Raw genomic sequence first — 17605 nt, forward strand, 5'->3', positions numbered from 1 at the left:
GTGCAAGGTGGGGACGACGTTTCAGGAGAGCACTGTAGCAGAGGGGTGGTGTTTAGAGGAAGATCACATCCAAAGCAAAGAAGCAAGAAAGCCATAGTTTGGGACGGATAGACAGATGTGAGGTTCTTAGAATAGTCGGTGGTCTTGGCAACTGAGGTTGACAGGGATTCATGGTGTCTTCTCTCAGCTACTGTGAGGAGATCCCTGTGGAAGAGAATGAAGTGAACGACAGCTCATCCAAAAGCAGCATCGAGACCAAGCCGGATGCCAGTCCACAGCTACCCAAGAAATCCATCACCAACAGCACGCTGACATCCACAGGGAGCAGTGAAGCCCCTGTCTCGGTATGGGTGATACGACCTTGCTTCCACCCCTCATCCAGTGGCCAGTGTTTCCCAGCTGAGTTCATGCCACAGGACCCTGGCCTGGGGAACAGGGAGAAGGGAGGTTGGTTACCCTGCGGTCAGTTTATTCAAGGAGGCATCCTGGAGCCAATGGGCTCTCTGTTCTGATGCTGTAGTCCCAGGATTCAGAGCCAGGTTCTTGGTGCCTTGGATACAAGATTTTATTTGGCTTCTGAGCATTTGAAAACCATTCCAAGTTCATTGTGTGATTGCTCCAGATCAGCCCCTCTATGGAGAACTATCCCAGGTCTTTTTTTTTTTTTTTTTTTTTAACGGCCTTGATCTGAGATCAAAATTGTACATGACTCTAGGGCTATAGACCTGTTATCTGTTCACTCATTCAACAATTGGTTTTTTAATTCCTAGTGTATACACTCCGGACTTATTTTTCCATTGTGCTAGACTTCACAAAAGGGAGAAAAATGTGCTAAGAAAGGCCTTTGTTCTCTGAGACTTGGTTACGGAGGGGATGGGAGCTTGATGAAGGAAGTGTTGGGGGTGCCCTGGCGGGTAGGAGAATGGGCGGGGTTTCTTAGAAAGGATTCCCAGAGAGGGGAGCCTCGTGTTCCAGTGGCTTAAGGGTCAGACCACCTGGCCTTAGAATGAAAACATCATTCGTCTGGTGCCTCATCTCCGTTTTCCGTCTCTGAGGTTGTCTTAAAAATACAAAGGCTTATATCTATTCCCTTCTAGGGCTAAGGGGAGAATAAATTAAAAAATGCTTACAAAGCTTTTGAGCCTCATAGTAGACGAGTCCTAGTGAGAAGCAGGCCGACAGGTAGCATGGGGGAGGGTGGCTCCAGGAGCGTTGCTGAGACGGAAGGTACTAACTCTGCTCACTGCTGGGGCTGGTGCGCTATGTAATGGTGAGCAGGACGAGGTCGGAACCTTCTCCTGGGTTCTCCCGTCTTCCATGGCAGAGCTGGGGAAAACCCCTAGAGCATGACTCCAGCCCAGCTCCTGAGCAGCTGTGTTGTGAACATGAGGGCTCCCGAGGCCAGGTCCCTAACCTCCCTTTATAGAGGGGCCCCGGAGCAGGTTGGCCCTGTTGGGTGACTTCTCTGTCTCCACCCCAGTTCGATGGCCTGCCCCTGGAGGAGGAGGTGCTAGAGGGGGATGGGTCCCTGGAGAAGGAGCTTGCCATTGACAACATCATCGGGGAGAAGATTGAGATCATCGCACCTGTGACCTCCCCTTCGCTGGACTTCAATGACAATGAGGACATCCCCACAGAGCTCAGTGACTCTTCTGACACCCATGATGAAGGTGGGCATTTGAAAGTGGGTGTGCAGAGTGGCCCTTCCTCTCCATTTGAAGGCTAACAGGGTGTCCCTTTATGGAGGCTGGAGTCAAGGCAGTTTCTGGGTGTCCGGGGGGAAGGGTGGGTTCATTTGTTATTAACATACAGACATTTTCCGAACAACCACTGCAGAATCCTTATCATTCCGTATTTGTCTTTCTTTACTCGATGGATCATGCTGTGTCCTGCCATCCAGTCTTGCCACTAAATGTGCCCCCTGTCAACCCGGGCTTGCCCTGCAACACTGTTCCTCATAGAGATGCAAGGCAAGGCAGTGGTTATATGCCACAGGAAAGTGCCAGTCAGCTGCTTCCTGGAAATAATGAGATTTTAATAGAAACCTGCTTTAGTGACTCCAGCGTCGGGCTTTTAGATCAGGCTGCAAGAAAAGGTGTTGCTGGGTGACTCAGACTCTGGAACCTGTCCTTCTCTGTAGTATTTCTAGGTAGTATTTTTTACTTCAATCCTGCATCAGATCAGCTTCTAAGACCTGGCTCAGGCATGCGTTGCCTCTGGCGTTTCTGGAGCCGAGAGGCCTAATTGTCAGTATTCATGAAATGGGTTGATCCCCACTGACTTGGTGGTAGACTAGGACTAGTGAGTGTATGTAGACAGTGCTCATTTAAACGTCTGTGGACAGTCTCTCCCGACGGTCCGCTGGAGTGGTTTCCTCACCCTTGGCTGGTTTCCCCACTCCCATCTAGGATGCAGGGCCAGTGCCAATGATTGCACAGGTTGGGTACTGCACAACAACAGGGGCGCCATGCACATCAACTCGATATGACTATTCCCCCCCCCAGCTGCGCTCACACAGTGCTTATCCTCTACGGACACAGGCACCAGCTCTGTATGATTCTGAGCCGCAGGGGCACCAGGAATGTCAGCATCTTGCTTGAGACCACACGCCAGCTTCTGTAGGTGCAGCGATTTAGGGACTATGGGGTGCCGAGGGCCTGGGAGGAGTGTTGGGGCTTTAGCAGCACACCTCTACTCTCAGGCACATTCTCTCAGAGCAGACAGAAACCTGAGAAAAGTGACAGGCATTGAAACCCTGGGGGAGACAGGCTGCCTTATGGAAGAGGAGCCGACCTTGTGTGGTTAGAGAGCGCGGCCCTACAGTCCAGCCCAGCTTTCGAAGCTTTTCTATAAACAGGTCATTCCAGATGGATCCCCGTCCCTTTAATGCCCCTGTACCATGGTTGCAATGCCATGTGTCATCAGTTGTGCTTAACTTACAGACTGGGTAACTGATAACTTCTGGGTTCAGGAAGTCATCCTTGATTTAAATTCTAGTCTGAGATCAGCTTCCTTAGGAAGGCTTGAAAAACTGAAAGCAAACAGTACATTCCCATAGTCTTTGTCAAGGAAGGCTGAACAGAAGGCCAGTTCGAGTGAGCTGTGTGTGTGCCGGCAAAGGAGGAGACGGACAGATGCGAGGTCATGAACCACTGCCCACACAGGCCGCCCTTGACCCTTGGTGGCCTGGGGGGGGGGTGTCCCTGGGGCCGCCCGCCCCTCGGCCCTCACCCTCTCCTTCCTCATCCTCTTCCGTGCAGGGGAGGTCCAGGCCTTCTACGAGGACCTGAGTGGCCGGCAGTACGTGAACGAGGTCTTCAACTTCAGCGTGGACAAGCTCTACGACCTGCTGTTCACCGACTCGCCCTTCCAGCGGGACTTCATGGAGCAGCGTCGCTTCTCCGGTCAGTTCCTCCCGGGGGCACCCTCTTCCCGCCCCCCACCCCCACCCCCAGGGCCCTGCATGCTACTCCGTCCCCCAGCACTGCTGCTTTATGCTCGCCCACCGTGCGCCAGGCCCTCAGTGCCAGACCCGCAGGCTCACCGGCGAGCAGGACCGCCCAGGGCTCACGGTCTCGCAAAGAATCACCTCATCTCGGGTCCACCCTTGGACCTGCCGCGTGTGTGAGCATTGCGATCCCCGGGGTACCGAGGATGAAACCAGAGCTCCTATGGTTCTCACTTGCCCAGGGCCGTGCAGCCAAGCAGGGCGCGGGTCAGGATTCACACCCAGGACTCTGTGCATCCCTGCTTGGCTCCTGTCCCACCCCCCCCACCCCTGTTCTGCCCAGAGCAGGGGCTGTGGCTCCGGCTGGGCAGAGCTGCCAGGCACCCGACTCTGTGCAAGAACATCCGGGTATCAGCGTAGCCCTCGGCCAGGAGGAGAGGGCAGGCGGAGGGCACGCGGAGGCTGTCTCTTAGAGGAAAGGACTCGTTCCCAAGGATCCCAGGCCCTTGCCACAGTGACTCCAGTGTTGCCAGCACCCCCGCAGGGGGCCCCCAGACCTCCTGTCCCGGCCCCAGGAACAGTCAGCATTCTGGAGCCCCGCGTAGAATTCCGGCAATGCTACAATGAGCCTCTTTCTGCTTTGACTCCCCCTCCTCCCGGGGCCCTCGGGCTCCCATTGGCTTCCTGTTGGGGGCCAGTCGTCCGTCAGTACAGTCAAGAGTTCACTCGGAGGGGAAATTCAGAGATGGCATGGCCGTGCCTCTCTCCCTCCCTCATTCCAGGACTCTTGTCCACCCTCAGATATCATCTTCCATCCATGGAAGAAGGAAGAGAATGGAAACCAGAGCCGAGTGATCCTCTACACCATCACCCTTACCAACCCTCTGGCTCCTAAAACTGCCACCGTCAGGGAGACACAGGTGAGCTGAGCACAGGGGCACGGAAGAGCAGCGGGAAGAGCCTCTGTGCTGCTGAGAAGGATTAAGGGTAGACGCTAGGAAGAAGTTTCTGGGTGCAAGTGTCATTGGGCCCCGAGGTGGGGACACGTACCAGGCTGCCCATTTCCACTGGTTCCGGGTCCTCCGTCTGGGAGTAGGGAGGACAGTGTTTTTCCCGTCTTGCTTCTCTTAAGTTTTGTCCCTTCTCCCCCCACCCAGACCATGTACAAGGCGAGCCAGGAGAGCGAATGTTACGTGATAGATGCCGAGGTCCTCACGCATGACGTGCCCTACCACGACTACTTCTACACCATCAATCGCTACACTCTCACCCGCGTGGCTCGGAACAAGAGTCGACTCAGGTGCAGCGTCTAGAGGGCCTGCGTGGGTTCCCAGGAGGTCCCCGGTGTGCTTGGGTGTCCTCGCTCATGCAGTCGCAGTAAAACGGGGCTTTGGTGTAAGGCTAGAGAGAGACCTCTCAGGAATCGGGACGTTCTGAACACCCAGATCTCAGCAAGGGCCTGCGTCGTTCCCATCCTGTTCTTTAAGAAAATACATACGTATTTTTTTTTTGATACCTGTGCCTCTGTCTGACCATCTATACCTCCTTCCGTCCTTCCCTTTCCCTCAGCCCTCTCTCCTCCCTCCTGCCCCCGCCAGCCTTGCCCACGCTGTCTAGACTTCTCACTTCCAGCTTCTTTGGAGAGTCTTCTGAGTAGACGTCCTTTCTTTCCCCAGTTCACACAGAAGTAGCCTGTTGACCTCCGATAAACCTCTCCAGAAAGGCACCCACCCGTAATCCCGTGCACACTTGCCGGGTGGCGGGGTGGAGGGTGGCGGTGAGGTGGCGCGCAAGCATCGGCTTGCTCACGTCAGGCCGCGGTGTCCCCGAGGACGGCAGGGAGAGGGGGGTAGGCAGCCTTAAGAACGGGAACATAAGCCGGGCGCTGCAGTGACACAGGGCTGTGGAGGGGAGGAAGGGGCTGGTAAGCAGGCAGCACGGGCAGCAGAGAGACCTGTGGCTGGGGGAGAGAATACTGGGAAAAAAGTGAGAACTGGCGAGGTCTCATGGGGTGCAGAGGCAGGAGCCCAGGCCGGTGGCAGATCACTCCCCTAAAAGTGGGAGTCACGGAACCCTAGAGTCTGATCTGGACTGGCAAGTCTCTGCAGAAGAGAAGACCCCCCCCCACGGCCGGCTGGCTGCCTGGCACCGTCTGGAGGAGGCGGCGTGGCCTCATGCAAGAGCTATGGGCCCGGAGTCAGGAGCCCTGTGTGGTAGCCTTTGGTCTGCTGGACTATTCTAGAACTCCCATTTTCTCACCCATAAAATGAGGATCAGTCCGCCCGTTCCCCTGACCTCCAGAAGTGGCCAGGGAGATCAGATGGCACAGGGGGTGTGGTGTGAAGGGCCTTTCCCGGCAGAGGAGGGTCTGCCCCGGAAATGGCTGATCTCGTTCCTGGCTTGCTCCTCAGGGTCTCCACAGAGCTGCGCTATCGAAAACAGCCGTGGGGGCTGGTGAAAACTTTCATCGAGAAGAACTTCTGGAGCGGGCTGGAGGACTACTTCCGCCACCTAGGTGAGCAAGGCCGCAGACCCCGGCTCGGCTGCACAGCTGCCACCATTCAGGGGAGTGTGGGAAGCACAGAAAATGGGGGCCACCCTGAGATGGTGAAGGGGTGTCATGAGGGCCCTGAGGTGGCCCCAGAAATGGATACACAATTTGGCAGGTCTGTGAACACGTGTGTTTTCCAAGAGGCTATGCCTGTGATTTTATGGTGTCTGTGGCCACCCCCAACCCCCAGCACATGAACTCCACATCTCATCACACCGGTGGTAATTCAGTTACAGAAAGGAAGAATGAGCCTATGAATGTGTCCGTTAGGACCTGTGACGTGCCCCCAACTGTCTACCTGAGGGTGCAGATACTGGGAACCTCTGTCTCTGCACGATATCGAGCAAAACCCAGAAGAGGGGTGAGGCTGCGTCCCAGCGGTACTTCCTGAGGCTCGTGGCCACGCCTGAGGGACCCCTGCCCTCCCAGTCAACGTCCCAGAGTGCAGTCCAGGAAAATGGTTCTCTCAGAGAAGGCTCAGCTAGGAGACAGAGTTGTTTCTGGGGGCCAGGGCGTGGGGCTAGAGGTACAGGCAGGTGGCCTTTTGTCTCTGACAGAGAGCGAGCTGACCAAAACGGAGAGCACCTACCTGGCTGAGATGCACAGACAGTCTCCCAAAGAGAAGACCAGCAAGGCCCCAACGGTCCGGAGGAGGAAACGTCCCCATGCCCATCTGCGGGTGCCTCACCTGGAAGAAGTGATGAGCCCCGTCACCACACCCACTGATGAAGATGTGGGCCACAGGATCAAACACGTGGCAGGTGCGTGCTGTCTGGCAGTGGGGACGGGGCTCGGGGCTCGAGCTGCATGCCTGTGCCAAGACCTACACGTATGCACTCATTTTGCGTCCTTGGGTATAGATCGTATGTAATTTGCCCCTAACTCATTATTCAGCCTCTGGATCCTCTACCTGTTTCCTTTTGCCCTTTATATTCCTCAGTCACTGCTGAACCCACATGTGGGGTCTGCTGAACAGAAGTTCCCTGAACTCCATGTCCGCCTTGATAGACTCAAACGAGCAGCTTCCAAGTTTTTGGCAAAAGCACTGGGGAGAAGCCACAGCTCAGGCCAGAGGTGCCCTCCTGACACACACGTCAGGGAGTCCGAGATCACGTGGCCCCCACAGGCCCATCAGGGACCTGCCCTCCCAGGCAGTGGACTCCCGTGACGTGTCTCCCTCTTCCCATCCAGCCACACACAACCTCATGTCTTCACTCGGTCATGGCGACCTGTAGCCATAAGAAGCCTCAGAGACCACTAATCCAGCGTCTTTCAGGCTATGCTTTGCACGCCCCTGGGCGTTCCTCAGGATGGGGACAGGAGAGGAGGAGAGTGCCAGCCTTCCGTGCCCCCCCCCCCACTCCCAGCTTCAACCAGAGCACTCCCTTACATCCCTCACATAGAGGATTTCTGACTAGCATGGCATATGTGAATACACTGACTCTCCGAGAGCAGTTGAGACTTGCTCAACGTCACATCACTGGTTACAGACAAAGCCTGAGCTGAAAGCGGTCTCTGGTCCCAGCCCAGTGCGGTTGTCTGTGCCAGGGCTACGGCTGCGCTGCAGAGCACTTTGTGCCGCCTCCCCATGTCCTAGCTCTGTAAGGCTGTTGAGTTTCTTGTTTGTTCGGGGACTTGAATGTCCACTTTGCCTGACCCAGCCCCTGACCTTGCCCTTGAGGGGCTTCCCTTGTACTTTCGGAGGGCTGGGTGTATCCGTCATTCCCGGAAGCTCTGGGCGTGACCGCTGCCACGGCAGCCAGGGGACTCGTGAGCCACCGTGGTGATGGCCTCTTTGTTCTCCCCACAGGTTCCACGCAGACACGGCATATCCCCGAGGACACCCCTAATGGTTTCCACCTGCAGAGTGTGTCCAAGCTGCTGCTGGTTATCAGCTGTGTGTAAGGGATCCTAGCTCTCCGCCCCGCCTCTGCCCATCTCCTTCCCTCCCCGTCTGCTGGCTCCTCAGGCGCATGAGCACCCCTTACCGTGGCCCTTCTTTGTCCTCCAGCCCTCTCTCTTCAGATCACTTGCTCTGTCCATCATTCCTGGTCTCTCTGTTTCTTCTCCTCTGTTTGATTTGGCATTTGCTGTAAGCTAAGCCTTCAGGATTGAGAACAGAACGCTGTATACAGCATCCATGCCCTTAGGAACTCAGTTTCAAGTGGGTAAGACAGGAAATTCAGAACTACTACACCGTTGGAGAAATGATAACAAAGATACGCCACACAGCGTCTTAGAAGCCCATTCATTCACTTGTGAGGGAGGTCCCGAGTGTCCGCTCTGTGCCGGGCGCCAGGATCGGGCACTCCTGGGCCCACACTTTGGCAGGATAGCCAGACGAAATCAATGACCACTGTCCAGAAATAGTTCAGTAATTTACAGTATTGCCATCATGTTATAAAGCAGTAGGCTCAGTAACATTCCCAGGAGGATGCTGGGCAGGGAGAGAGGAAGGGGGGAAGGAATGCTCGGGCAGGGTGGGAGGGCACAGCTGTCTGCAGTGGAAGCCCAGAGCCCTCCAGGGACACCCCTGAACCGCTGGGAGCAGGGAGTTCCTGGGACAGCTGAGTGCGGACAGCTCTTCTGCTTGGTTCAGCCTGCTGCCGGGTACCCTCCCCCCACCTTACCTGGAGATGGGGGTGAGCATGTGGGGGCACAGGTTGGGGGAGTGGCATGGGAGCTGCCCAGATGCGGGCCTTGACAGCTCTGCACCGGGCACTAGCCTGTCTCTGGCTCTTTCTTCTGTGACACCCCTTCCCCACTCCTTCAGGCCCCCACTAATGCATTTTCAGAGAGGCAGAAGCAGAGGCACAGCCAGACCCATCAGGAAGCCCTGAAGGAGCCCTGGAGTGTGACAGGATTGGCTTTACGTGTTTTGGTGGTGGTTGTCGTTAAGTCACTCTTGACAACCATGGGGGGAGGCCTAGAGAAGAAAGGACTGGAGGCAGGCAGGCTGGTCCAAGTAAGTGGCAGCGACGTAGGTGAGCGTGACTGTCCAGCAGGGGAGGGACCAAAGACCAATTAGCCATCTGGTCGGGTAGCCGAAGAAGAAGAAGGACTGTGGTGGGCACCCATGAACGGTTGTGTCGTTACTAGAGACCCGAACGGGGCGCAGAGCTGTCTGAGAAGACGCTCTGGACTCCAGCTGTGTCTTGAGTGGCCGTAGGGCATCCAGGTGGAGGTGACCAGTACTTGCCGATGCGGGACCCGGAGCGAGGCGGGGAAGCATAGTTCATCGATGCTGATGTAGTTAGCGGGAGCATGAGAGCCACGAGCGAGAATGAGACCATATCAGGACAGCGCCGAGTGTGAGAGAGAAAACAGGGCCACAGGCAAGGTGTGGGCACCACTGAAAGCAGGGGGGACCTGTGAGGAACGGGAGGCGGGCTCTCCTCTGCCCTGACTGCGTGTATAACAAAAACAGAGGGGGAGAATTCTTCTGCCTGTGGCCTGAGGAGCCGAGGTCTTTTTTACAAAGTCATCTACAAAGACAGCTGTGAAACCAGGAAGATTTCCATTTAGCAACCTCCATTTGAGGGGATTCGTGCTGTTCTGTTAAGTCTCTGGTGTTGGGTTTGGTAGATAGAAAACTTGAACCTCAGGTAAGTTCTCTGTTTGAGCCTTCTCTGCAGGCTGACTTAGTTAAGTAGGCCTGCTCTCCTGAGTAAATGGCATAGCATGGCATTAGCTGACACGGGGGCTTTGTTGGATTAAGATCATGGGACTTCATCTTCAACACTTTGAGGGTCCAGGCGGCGGGTCTGCTGACCGTGTGCACGTGGATCAGACCGCCCTGCGTCCGGCAGGCCCCCTCTGTTCTCTGTGTGGACCACAGGCCCTTCCTTCAGCTCGCAGGGGTGTCCCTGGACCTCCACTGAGCACAGGCAGGATTGTACATAGACCCAAATGCAGGAGCTCAGATGTATGCAGCCCACGCTGAAGAGGTGGACATTCAGGTCCTCTGGCGCGTGTGGATGCAGTTAAAGGTGGGGTCATTGAACGTCAACGTGAAATTTAGAGATTGTTCTGGAGAAGTCACAGAGCCCTGAGAGCACAGCTAGATGGGGTCAAGGACTGGCTGCTGCCAGCTTCAGGAGTACCGCCTTCCCTAATACTGGAAGCACAGAGAAGAACGCAGTATCTTGCATGCACGCACGCACGCGCTTGACACTTCGAAAGGTCAAAGGCACAGCATAAGATGTTCTTTGTTGGTCCTTTTCCATCGTTCATTCTGTCTCCCTTTTCCTGTGTGTGTCCCTGTACCCCCTCCTTTCATGATAAAACCGCCCGTTGTTGAGGAGCTCCTGTGTGCAGGGAGCTTTCCATCCACTTCTTCACACCACACACGTCGCAGCCCCAGCAGGATAGGAACCATTCAGAGAAGGGGTCCAGAGAAGAGTTCAGAGAAGCTGGGGAACTTCATCAGAAGTTAAGAACCCTGAAGCAGTGAGCCAGGACTGTACGCAGTCCCGTGCGTCTCCAGACCCCCTTGCTCCCCTAGTCTTCATCTCTCTGCTCCATGAACTTGTGTCCTAAGATGATCTTGTGGCAGCCACTGAGGCCAGGAGAAGAAGGGAACGTCCCCGGTGTTTTGGCGGCTCTCTGTACCCCTGGGTCCTCCTTTCCCCCTCCCTGGCCCTGACCAGTGCTGGCCCATACCAGGGACCCTCACGACCCCTCTGGGTCTGGGCAGGTGCAAGGCAGGTGCAAAGATGAGACCATGCTTTGGGGCATCCTGCTAACACCTGTCGGGCGGGTCAGGCCGATAGTCCACAGCTTCGCCCTTCTGTCGTGCCTCAGGTTGGCTGGGTAGGAGGCCTTGCCTCCATGTGTCGCCCTTGACATACCAAGATCTGTCTGCAGCCGCTGTCTCTTGCTCCTTGCCTGCTGGGTCTCCTCATCCGCGTGTCCTCACTTCCCGTGTTTCTTTCCCGCAGACTCACTTGCTCTCTGGCTTGGTTCCAGTGCAGCCCTCCCCATCCCCGCACTGGTCTGTTCTAACCTCTGCCTCCTCCCCATTTTTCCTCCTTGCTCCCATTAGGATCTGTTTCAGGTACTGGCTCTCTGATTGCTTCGTTTGCCCTTCATCTCCTTCCCTCTCCATCTTACCTCTTCCCACAGGCACCCAGGGTCTGGGTGGCTCCTGTGTGTCTCTCTGTCCCAGTGCCTTCACCCACACGCCTCTCCATGGCGCTTCCGCTGTGTCCTGGCCCCTCCAGATGAGAGCACCCGCTCACTCCCTCTCCCGCCAGCTGCATCCTTCCCTCTCCCTCCCTCACCGCCATGCTTCAGGGCACCAATGGTCAAGGACAGCAGCTGCCTCTGGGAGGGTGGGGGGTGATCCCTGGCTCTTAGAGGGAGCGTGCATTCTCAAGATTACATCTCATGCCTGTTGCTTTTGTCCCTCTTTGTCTCCTTCCCAGTCTGGTGCTGCTGGTCATCCTTAACATGATGCTCTTCTACAAACTCTGGATGTTGGAATACACCACCCAGACCCTCACTGCCTGGCAGGGTCTGAGGCTCCAAGAAAGGTAATCCTTGCCTCTTCCCTTGGCCACGACCTCCACCCCAGCCGGTACCGTGCCCCAGCTCCTGCCACCCAGTCTCTGTGGGACGGCCCCGCTGCCCTTGGCCAGTGGGTAACCCTTTGGGATGAGTCCATAGGCAAGCTCTGAAAACTGTCCCTGTAGAATTTAGTCTGCTTCTGACCTGGGGCACGGGAACCAGGGGCCCTGAGCAAAGGACAAAGCAGTCTGATGTGACTCTCTGTCCTTCAGGGGTCTGGGAGCACAGGACAGTCCAGTGAGCATAACTCCAGCTGCCGGGGTACCCCTTCTTCTGCCCCACAGGTTACCCCAGTCTCAGACAGAATGGGCCCAGCTCTTGGAGTCCCAACAAAAGTACCACGATACAGAGCTCCAAAAATGGAGGGAGATCATCAAGTCCTCAGTGATGCTTCTTGACCAGGTGAGATGTCCCCACCTTCTCTCCTTGCCCTCATCTTCTAGAGATGAGCTCCTTCCCTGCGCTCTGGGAGAGAGCTCCCCATCCCCACCCCCACCCACCGGACCTCAGCCTCCCATTCATACTTCCCCTGGGCCATCCACTGTTCTGATTTTAAAGTCATCCTGGAATGGGTTGTTGGAAACACAGGTGTACTCCCTCAGACGATAACAACGGAAATTGGCGGCAAGAAAGTTGTAGGTTCGGTGGAAGGACTGATTTTTTTTCCCCTGCCTTGGTCACTCATGGCCATCTGACAGGCATTTAAAGAGAGAACCTCCTTTCACAGAGATTTATCTTTCCAGAGGGCATATTTTTCTAGTTCCTTTTGCTCTATGCCACTGCCTCCCCCTGACCTCAACGCACACACAATCCCCAGCACGTCCTTTCTCCGCAGAGGCTGCACGGATAGTCTGGGAAGATGGTGGTTGTACTGGGTCATCTTTTTGTAACATCTTCTAGTACAAGGGCCTGTGTTCCTTCCAAAAACTGCATTCATTCATCTATTTAAGAAAATGATCCCGGGGCGCCTGGGTGGCTCAGTTGGTTAAGCGACTGCCTTCGGCTCAGGTCATGATCCTGGGGTCCCGGGATCGAGTCCTGCATCGGGCTCCCTGCTCAGTGGTGAGTCTGCTTCTCCCTCGGAACCCTCCCCCCTCTCATTCTCTCTCTCTCATTCTCTCTCAAATAAATAAATAAAATCTTAAAAAAAAAGTTTAAAAAAAAAAAAAAAGAAAATGATCCTGGAGCAAAATCAGTAAGTTTAGTTTTATCAAAGGAGGGAGGAACTTGGCTTCCTTCCCCCAGAAGTTAATGTCTTATACAAAACTCCCACATAGTTGCCAAGACAGCAAGAAGCTACCTTTGCTCTACAAGAGAATTAAGAAGATAGGAGACAAAGGATTTGTCCTGTTCCATTAAAATTTTCTGTTCCTAAGGAGTTCTTTATGTTGGGTGGTCAGCCAGACTTGAGATGGAATCCCAGTCTTGCCAAGGACTAGTTTTGTGACCTTGAGTGAGGGATTTAATATGAGTGACTTCACGGTTGCTTCACTTATAAAATGGGAATTATAATTGTAACTTCACGAAATTGCTGTCAGGATTTGAGGGCACAGGGGAGGCATTCGTTATTACTAAATCTTACTTCCCCTTCGTAGCATGGTCTTAGCTCTAAATTGAGGAGAGAGGATTTTAATGTGGCTATCAGGATCCAATTTAATGTGTTTTAGAATATCATGTTGAGCTTTGGAGCCATGGATTTTTTTTTTTTTTTTTAAACAAAAGGGGTAAATGGCCCAGCAGGGGGCTTAGGAGCCCTGCGATATCAAGAAGGGTTGATAGAATTAAAGATACAGGAAGGAGAAGGAAAGATGGGGGCAGGGAAAACAGGGTAGTCTTGAGACATAGAGGTCCACCAGGTAGAAGGATAAAAAGATTGCTCGTGAGACCCCAGGGGCTAGAAGTTACAGGGCAGGGAGGAGCTTTGATGAGTCATCAAATAGAAACAGACCACTGACAATCAGGCTATCCAGTAATGGAATGGGCTACTTTGAAGGCCTGAGATTCTATCACCGAAAGCGCCCAAGGGGTGACCAGATGATGTCAGATAAGAAACTCAAGAATTAAGTAGGCAGTTGGACTGGATGACCCGGTTCTCTTCCAACTCCAGAATTCGGTGTCAAGATGGGGCCCCTTACATTGGAGCGCGGGGCAGTCAGAATTGTAGCGTGGCGGACTCAACTCTGTAAGCGTTGGGATAGGTGTGGATAGGTGTTTTGTTTCATTCCCTTTATTTTTTTTAAATATTTTTTTATTTATTAGAGAGAGAGTGCACAAGCAGGGGGAGCAGGAGAGGGAGAAGCAGACTCCCCGCTGGGCAGGGAGCCCGACTCGGGGCACGATCCCAGGACCCTGGGATCATGACCTGAGCCGAAGGCAGACGCCTAACCGACTGAGCCACCCAGGAGCCCCGAGAGAGAGAATCCTTAATCCTTAATCATGAAGACACAGTGAACCTCACCCCAGGGGTTCCCAGTGCTAGATTGGCTCTTTCCTTTCTGCCAGAGACCGCGTCCTAGGAGAACCCTTGTCTTAGGAGCCCGGCTTCCTTGACCTCGCTGGCGTGCTGGGGGAACTGCCCCGGGCGGGCGTGGCAGAGTAGCGCACTGAGGGCACAAACCCGGGACTGGGCGGGCTTCCCTGTCTTACAGATGAAGGACTCTCTCATCAACCTTCAGAACGGCATCAGGTCCCGCGACTACACTTCAGAAAGTGAAGAGAAGAGGAGTCGTTATCATTGACAAGGCAGGAACGGGGTGGCTACGAGAGGCCCGTGCAATACGTGTACATAGACCATATACATAGATATATATAAATATATATATACAGAATATAAATATATATATATTATATACAGATTTTAAAAAGAGATAACGCCTATGTACCAGGGAGAAGGAGCGGGCCCACCTCCTGTGCTGGCCGGTGGAGGGTCCGAGGAGGGCAGGGACCACCTCTCAGCACCGACCTCCCCTGATCCTCCTCCTCCCCCCCTACCCCTGCCTCGTCCCCACCCTTCCCCTCACTGGCCATTCCTGGCTCTGAGAAGGGAAATGTTGTTGAGCCAAAGTGACGCCTGTGAAGACCCTGGGATCTCGAAATCTCAAGGGGCTTAAGGTGCTTCATTCCCGAATCCCCTCTTGATTTGTTTCCAAAATAAAAGAGACTCTTTTCTTCCCTACCCCACGCTTCCCCAGGTATTCTCTTGTGAACAGGAAGCATCAAGGGCAAGAGCCCAATCTAAACTCTGCCACCTGAGCCCCACCCAACCCCCCAACCCCCCGCTTTCTAAGGACCATGCGCCCCCAGTCAGGCAGAGGCCTGGAAGGCTGGGAAAGCTGCCCCTGCGGGATTGGGCCTTGAGCCGCAGGCTCCCGAGGACGTGCATGCGGAATGGGGTTCTCCTCCATCACCCCTGCACCTTCCCCTAACCCCTGTTTGGTGTGGACCCAATAAGGGCTGGGAATTTCTTACTTTCCCACCACCCCCCGCCCTTCTCTCTGGTCTTCTCCCAGGCTGGATCTGGGTGAAGTGTCACTTTTTAGTGCCTAAAGCCCTATTTTTTCTCTGTGCCCTAAGAGCACATTGTTTATTAGCCAGGATGGAGCATTTTGGATCTTGTTAAACCCCTTTTTAAGTGGTTATGAGCCAGTCGGGCCTGTGGCTCTAATTCCTTCACTTTGAGCTGTCAGTTTGATTTCCGGGACGAATCAGGATGTCCTAGGGACACCTGGGGTTGGAGGGAGTGAGTACCCTAGCATTGTATGGATCAGATCATAGGTTCACACAGAACGTGGTGTGAGTAGTGAGTATTGATATCCAAGCACTCACTTGGCTGCCAGCATCGTTTACTCTAAGGGAAGAGCTGACTTTGGTTAAGGGAGACAACGAAGACACTCCACACATGGTAGAAGACCTAGGCTTTTGGAAGGAAAGCATTTGGCAAAGGTGCATTGCATTTGTGCAGGAAAAGGCCAGAGTGAGTCTCTGCCTCACGTGGAGGTCATTCCAAATCCTGTTCCTCAGACTTGGGAGTGGGAGTTCTGGCAAAGGGGGCAAAGCCTCCTCTAGCCTCTGGCCCCAGAGAGGTAGGAGACCACGAAGGAGGAGAAAGAAGACGTTTGGTTAGGAAAGTGAGTCATCCAGGACCATTTTGGAGTTGGCTCACTAGGACCCGTGCATTTTATCTGACCTCGCAGGGCCCTTCTGGGCACAATTACCATTTTTCACTCACTTAACTGCTATTCCTCCATCTAATGATCAGAGGAATCCTGCCAGCCTCACAGATCCTCAGTAGGATCATACTGGTTTGGCCAGGAAAACTCTTCCCCATTGCTTGTTCTCCTAGGGCACCTCTTGTAAGGGGCTGAAGGAAAGGAAGGTTTTATCACTGACCTAGCCTCAAAAAAAGCAAGTCGTGTTCTTCTGTTGGAATGGCCTGAGCATCCCCCTTTGACAATTAAATCTTTTTTTTTTTTTTTAAGATTTTATTTATTTGAGAGGGAGAGAGGGAGCATGAGAGGGGGGAAGGTCAGAGGGAAAAGCAGACTCTGCCAAGCAGGGAGCCCGATGCGGGACTCGATCCCGGAACTCCAGGATCATGACCTGAGCCGAAGGCGGTCGCTTAACCAACTGAGCCACCCAGGCGCCCCCCCGCCCTTGACAATTAGAGACATGTTTTTGACTTCTCAGTCTGAGAGTACAACCTCATTATTAAGCTGAGAGCAGGATGAGAAGACAAAGGATACATGCCGTAGGGGAGCAGGCTGAGAAGCCTCCATGGAATCAGCTAGAATGGGTATCCCTTCCCTAGGAAAGGAGATGCGAGGGCTGGAGTTGACTGTGATCCAGGTGCAGGGTGCATACGCCCACAGGTCAGTGGGTCACTACTCATTCTTGTCCAGGACTTTGACTAGGAGACACTCCGGTGATGGTCAGGGCTCGTGGGCCTTGGGCCAAAGGAGGAACAGTGCAGACTGCTAGAAATGTTCCTACTGTAGGAGCCAGAAGCCAAAATTATTCTCAGAAACTTTTGAAAGCAAAAGTGATAAGTTCTCTCATTTATTCCACACATAATTAAATATTTATTTAAATCATCCAGTTGTTGATGGTCCCATAGTGGGACCTTTGGGGATACTTCCAAAGGGTTCTCTGCTGGGAGTAAAGTGACGTAAGTGGGCTTGGCTGCACAGAGCTGTTCTGCTTTTGCTTTACCTCTTCAGCCATTCCAGGGAGGAGTAGGTGACAGGGAGGAAGGTGCTTAGTATGTCCGAGGAACCCTGGGGGTTTGAACTCCAGAGACAGTGCGTACACACATCAGCCTGCCTCATTCCTAAGAATCATGGATCTCTTGTGGCACTTTCTGTTCTAATAATATTTTAAGCTTTCAAAGCGGAAGACCTAACACCTCTATTCACTCCCAAATAAAAGCTCCCCCCAACCCCACATTCAATAGCCTGTCAAAGGCTAACTCACCCTTGCAGATAAGTCTGGGAGTGAAACTGATAAATAACATTAAAACTCAAGCCCAGCAGCTTGTCCTGTAGCTGTGCCTGGGAGCATCAGAACCACACCCTTTATTTCTTTCAGCCTGTGCTTTGTTTTTGTTCATGTAAGGACTCTGGTCATGTGGAAATCTTTCTGCAAGAATTCCTGGGGTCACATTTGAGAGCTTGCACTCTTTGGCACCTGGGGGCCCTAGGGAGGAAGGGCTGGCTTTGGCTGCCCTGCAGAGTTCTAACCAGGTGGAGAAGAGCTAGAGGGTCTATACTTCCACTCCACCTTCCTTGAAGGAATTAACAGGACTGGCCTTGGAGAACCCACTCATGTCTGCAACTCCTCTCTTCCCCCATTCACCTCCCTGGGACAAGGGCAGCAAGATCAGCAACTTTTGAAGCTCTCTGTTAGAACACCGAGCTGAGTTAGGAGACCTGGGCCTGAGTCCCGGCTCTGCTTTTGGACAAGTCGCTTCCCCTCCCTGAGCTGCAGTATCCTCATTTGTAACAGGAAGGGGGATGAGCTGGACCATCTGTAAGGTAGGTTCT

General features: G+C 53.9%; 1 protein-coding gene across 11 annotated transcripts in view; it reads left to right on the plus strand.

Moving 5' to 3' along the window:
- Window positions 1-17605, plus strand: part of GRAMD1B (GRAM domain containing 1B) — a 236531-nt gene that overhangs the window by 216856 nt on the left and 2070 nt on the right. For 7 of the 11 annotated variants that reach the window (XM_027579989.2, XM_027579987.2, XM_027579995.2 and 4 more), the window contains 11 exons: window positions 188-344; window positions 1481-1670; window positions 3261-3404; window positions 4250-4368; window positions 4606-4748; window positions 5860-5963; window positions 6557-6760; window positions 7810-7900; window positions 11044-11055; window positions 11426-11533; window positions 11852-11969. In XM_027579989.2, the coding sequence (XP_027435790.1) occupies window positions 188-344; window positions 1481-1670; window positions 3261-3404; window positions 4250-4368; window positions 4606-4748; window positions 5860-5963; window positions 6557-6760; window positions 7810-7900; window positions 11044-11055; window positions 11426-11533; window positions 11852-11969 (1390 nt within the window). Of the gene's footprint in view, window positions 1-187; window positions 345-1480; window positions 1671-3260; window positions 3405-4249; window positions 4369-4605; window positions 4749-5859; window positions 5964-6556; window positions 6761-7809; window positions 7901-11043; window positions 11056-11425; window positions 11534-11851; window positions 11970-14215; window positions 14605-17605 lie in introns of those variants that run through there. The other 4 variants (XM_027579986.2, XM_027579985.2, XM_027579988.2 and 1 more) reach the window with 4 other exon arrangements.

Source organism: Zalophus californianus, chromosome 11 (genome assembly GCF_009762305.2).
Source record: "Zalophus californianus isolate mZalCal1 chromosome 11, mZalCal1.pri.v2, whole genome shotgun sequence".
Lineage (NCBI taxonomy): Eukaryota > Metazoa > Chordata > Mammalia > Carnivora > Otariidae > Zalophus > Zalophus californianus.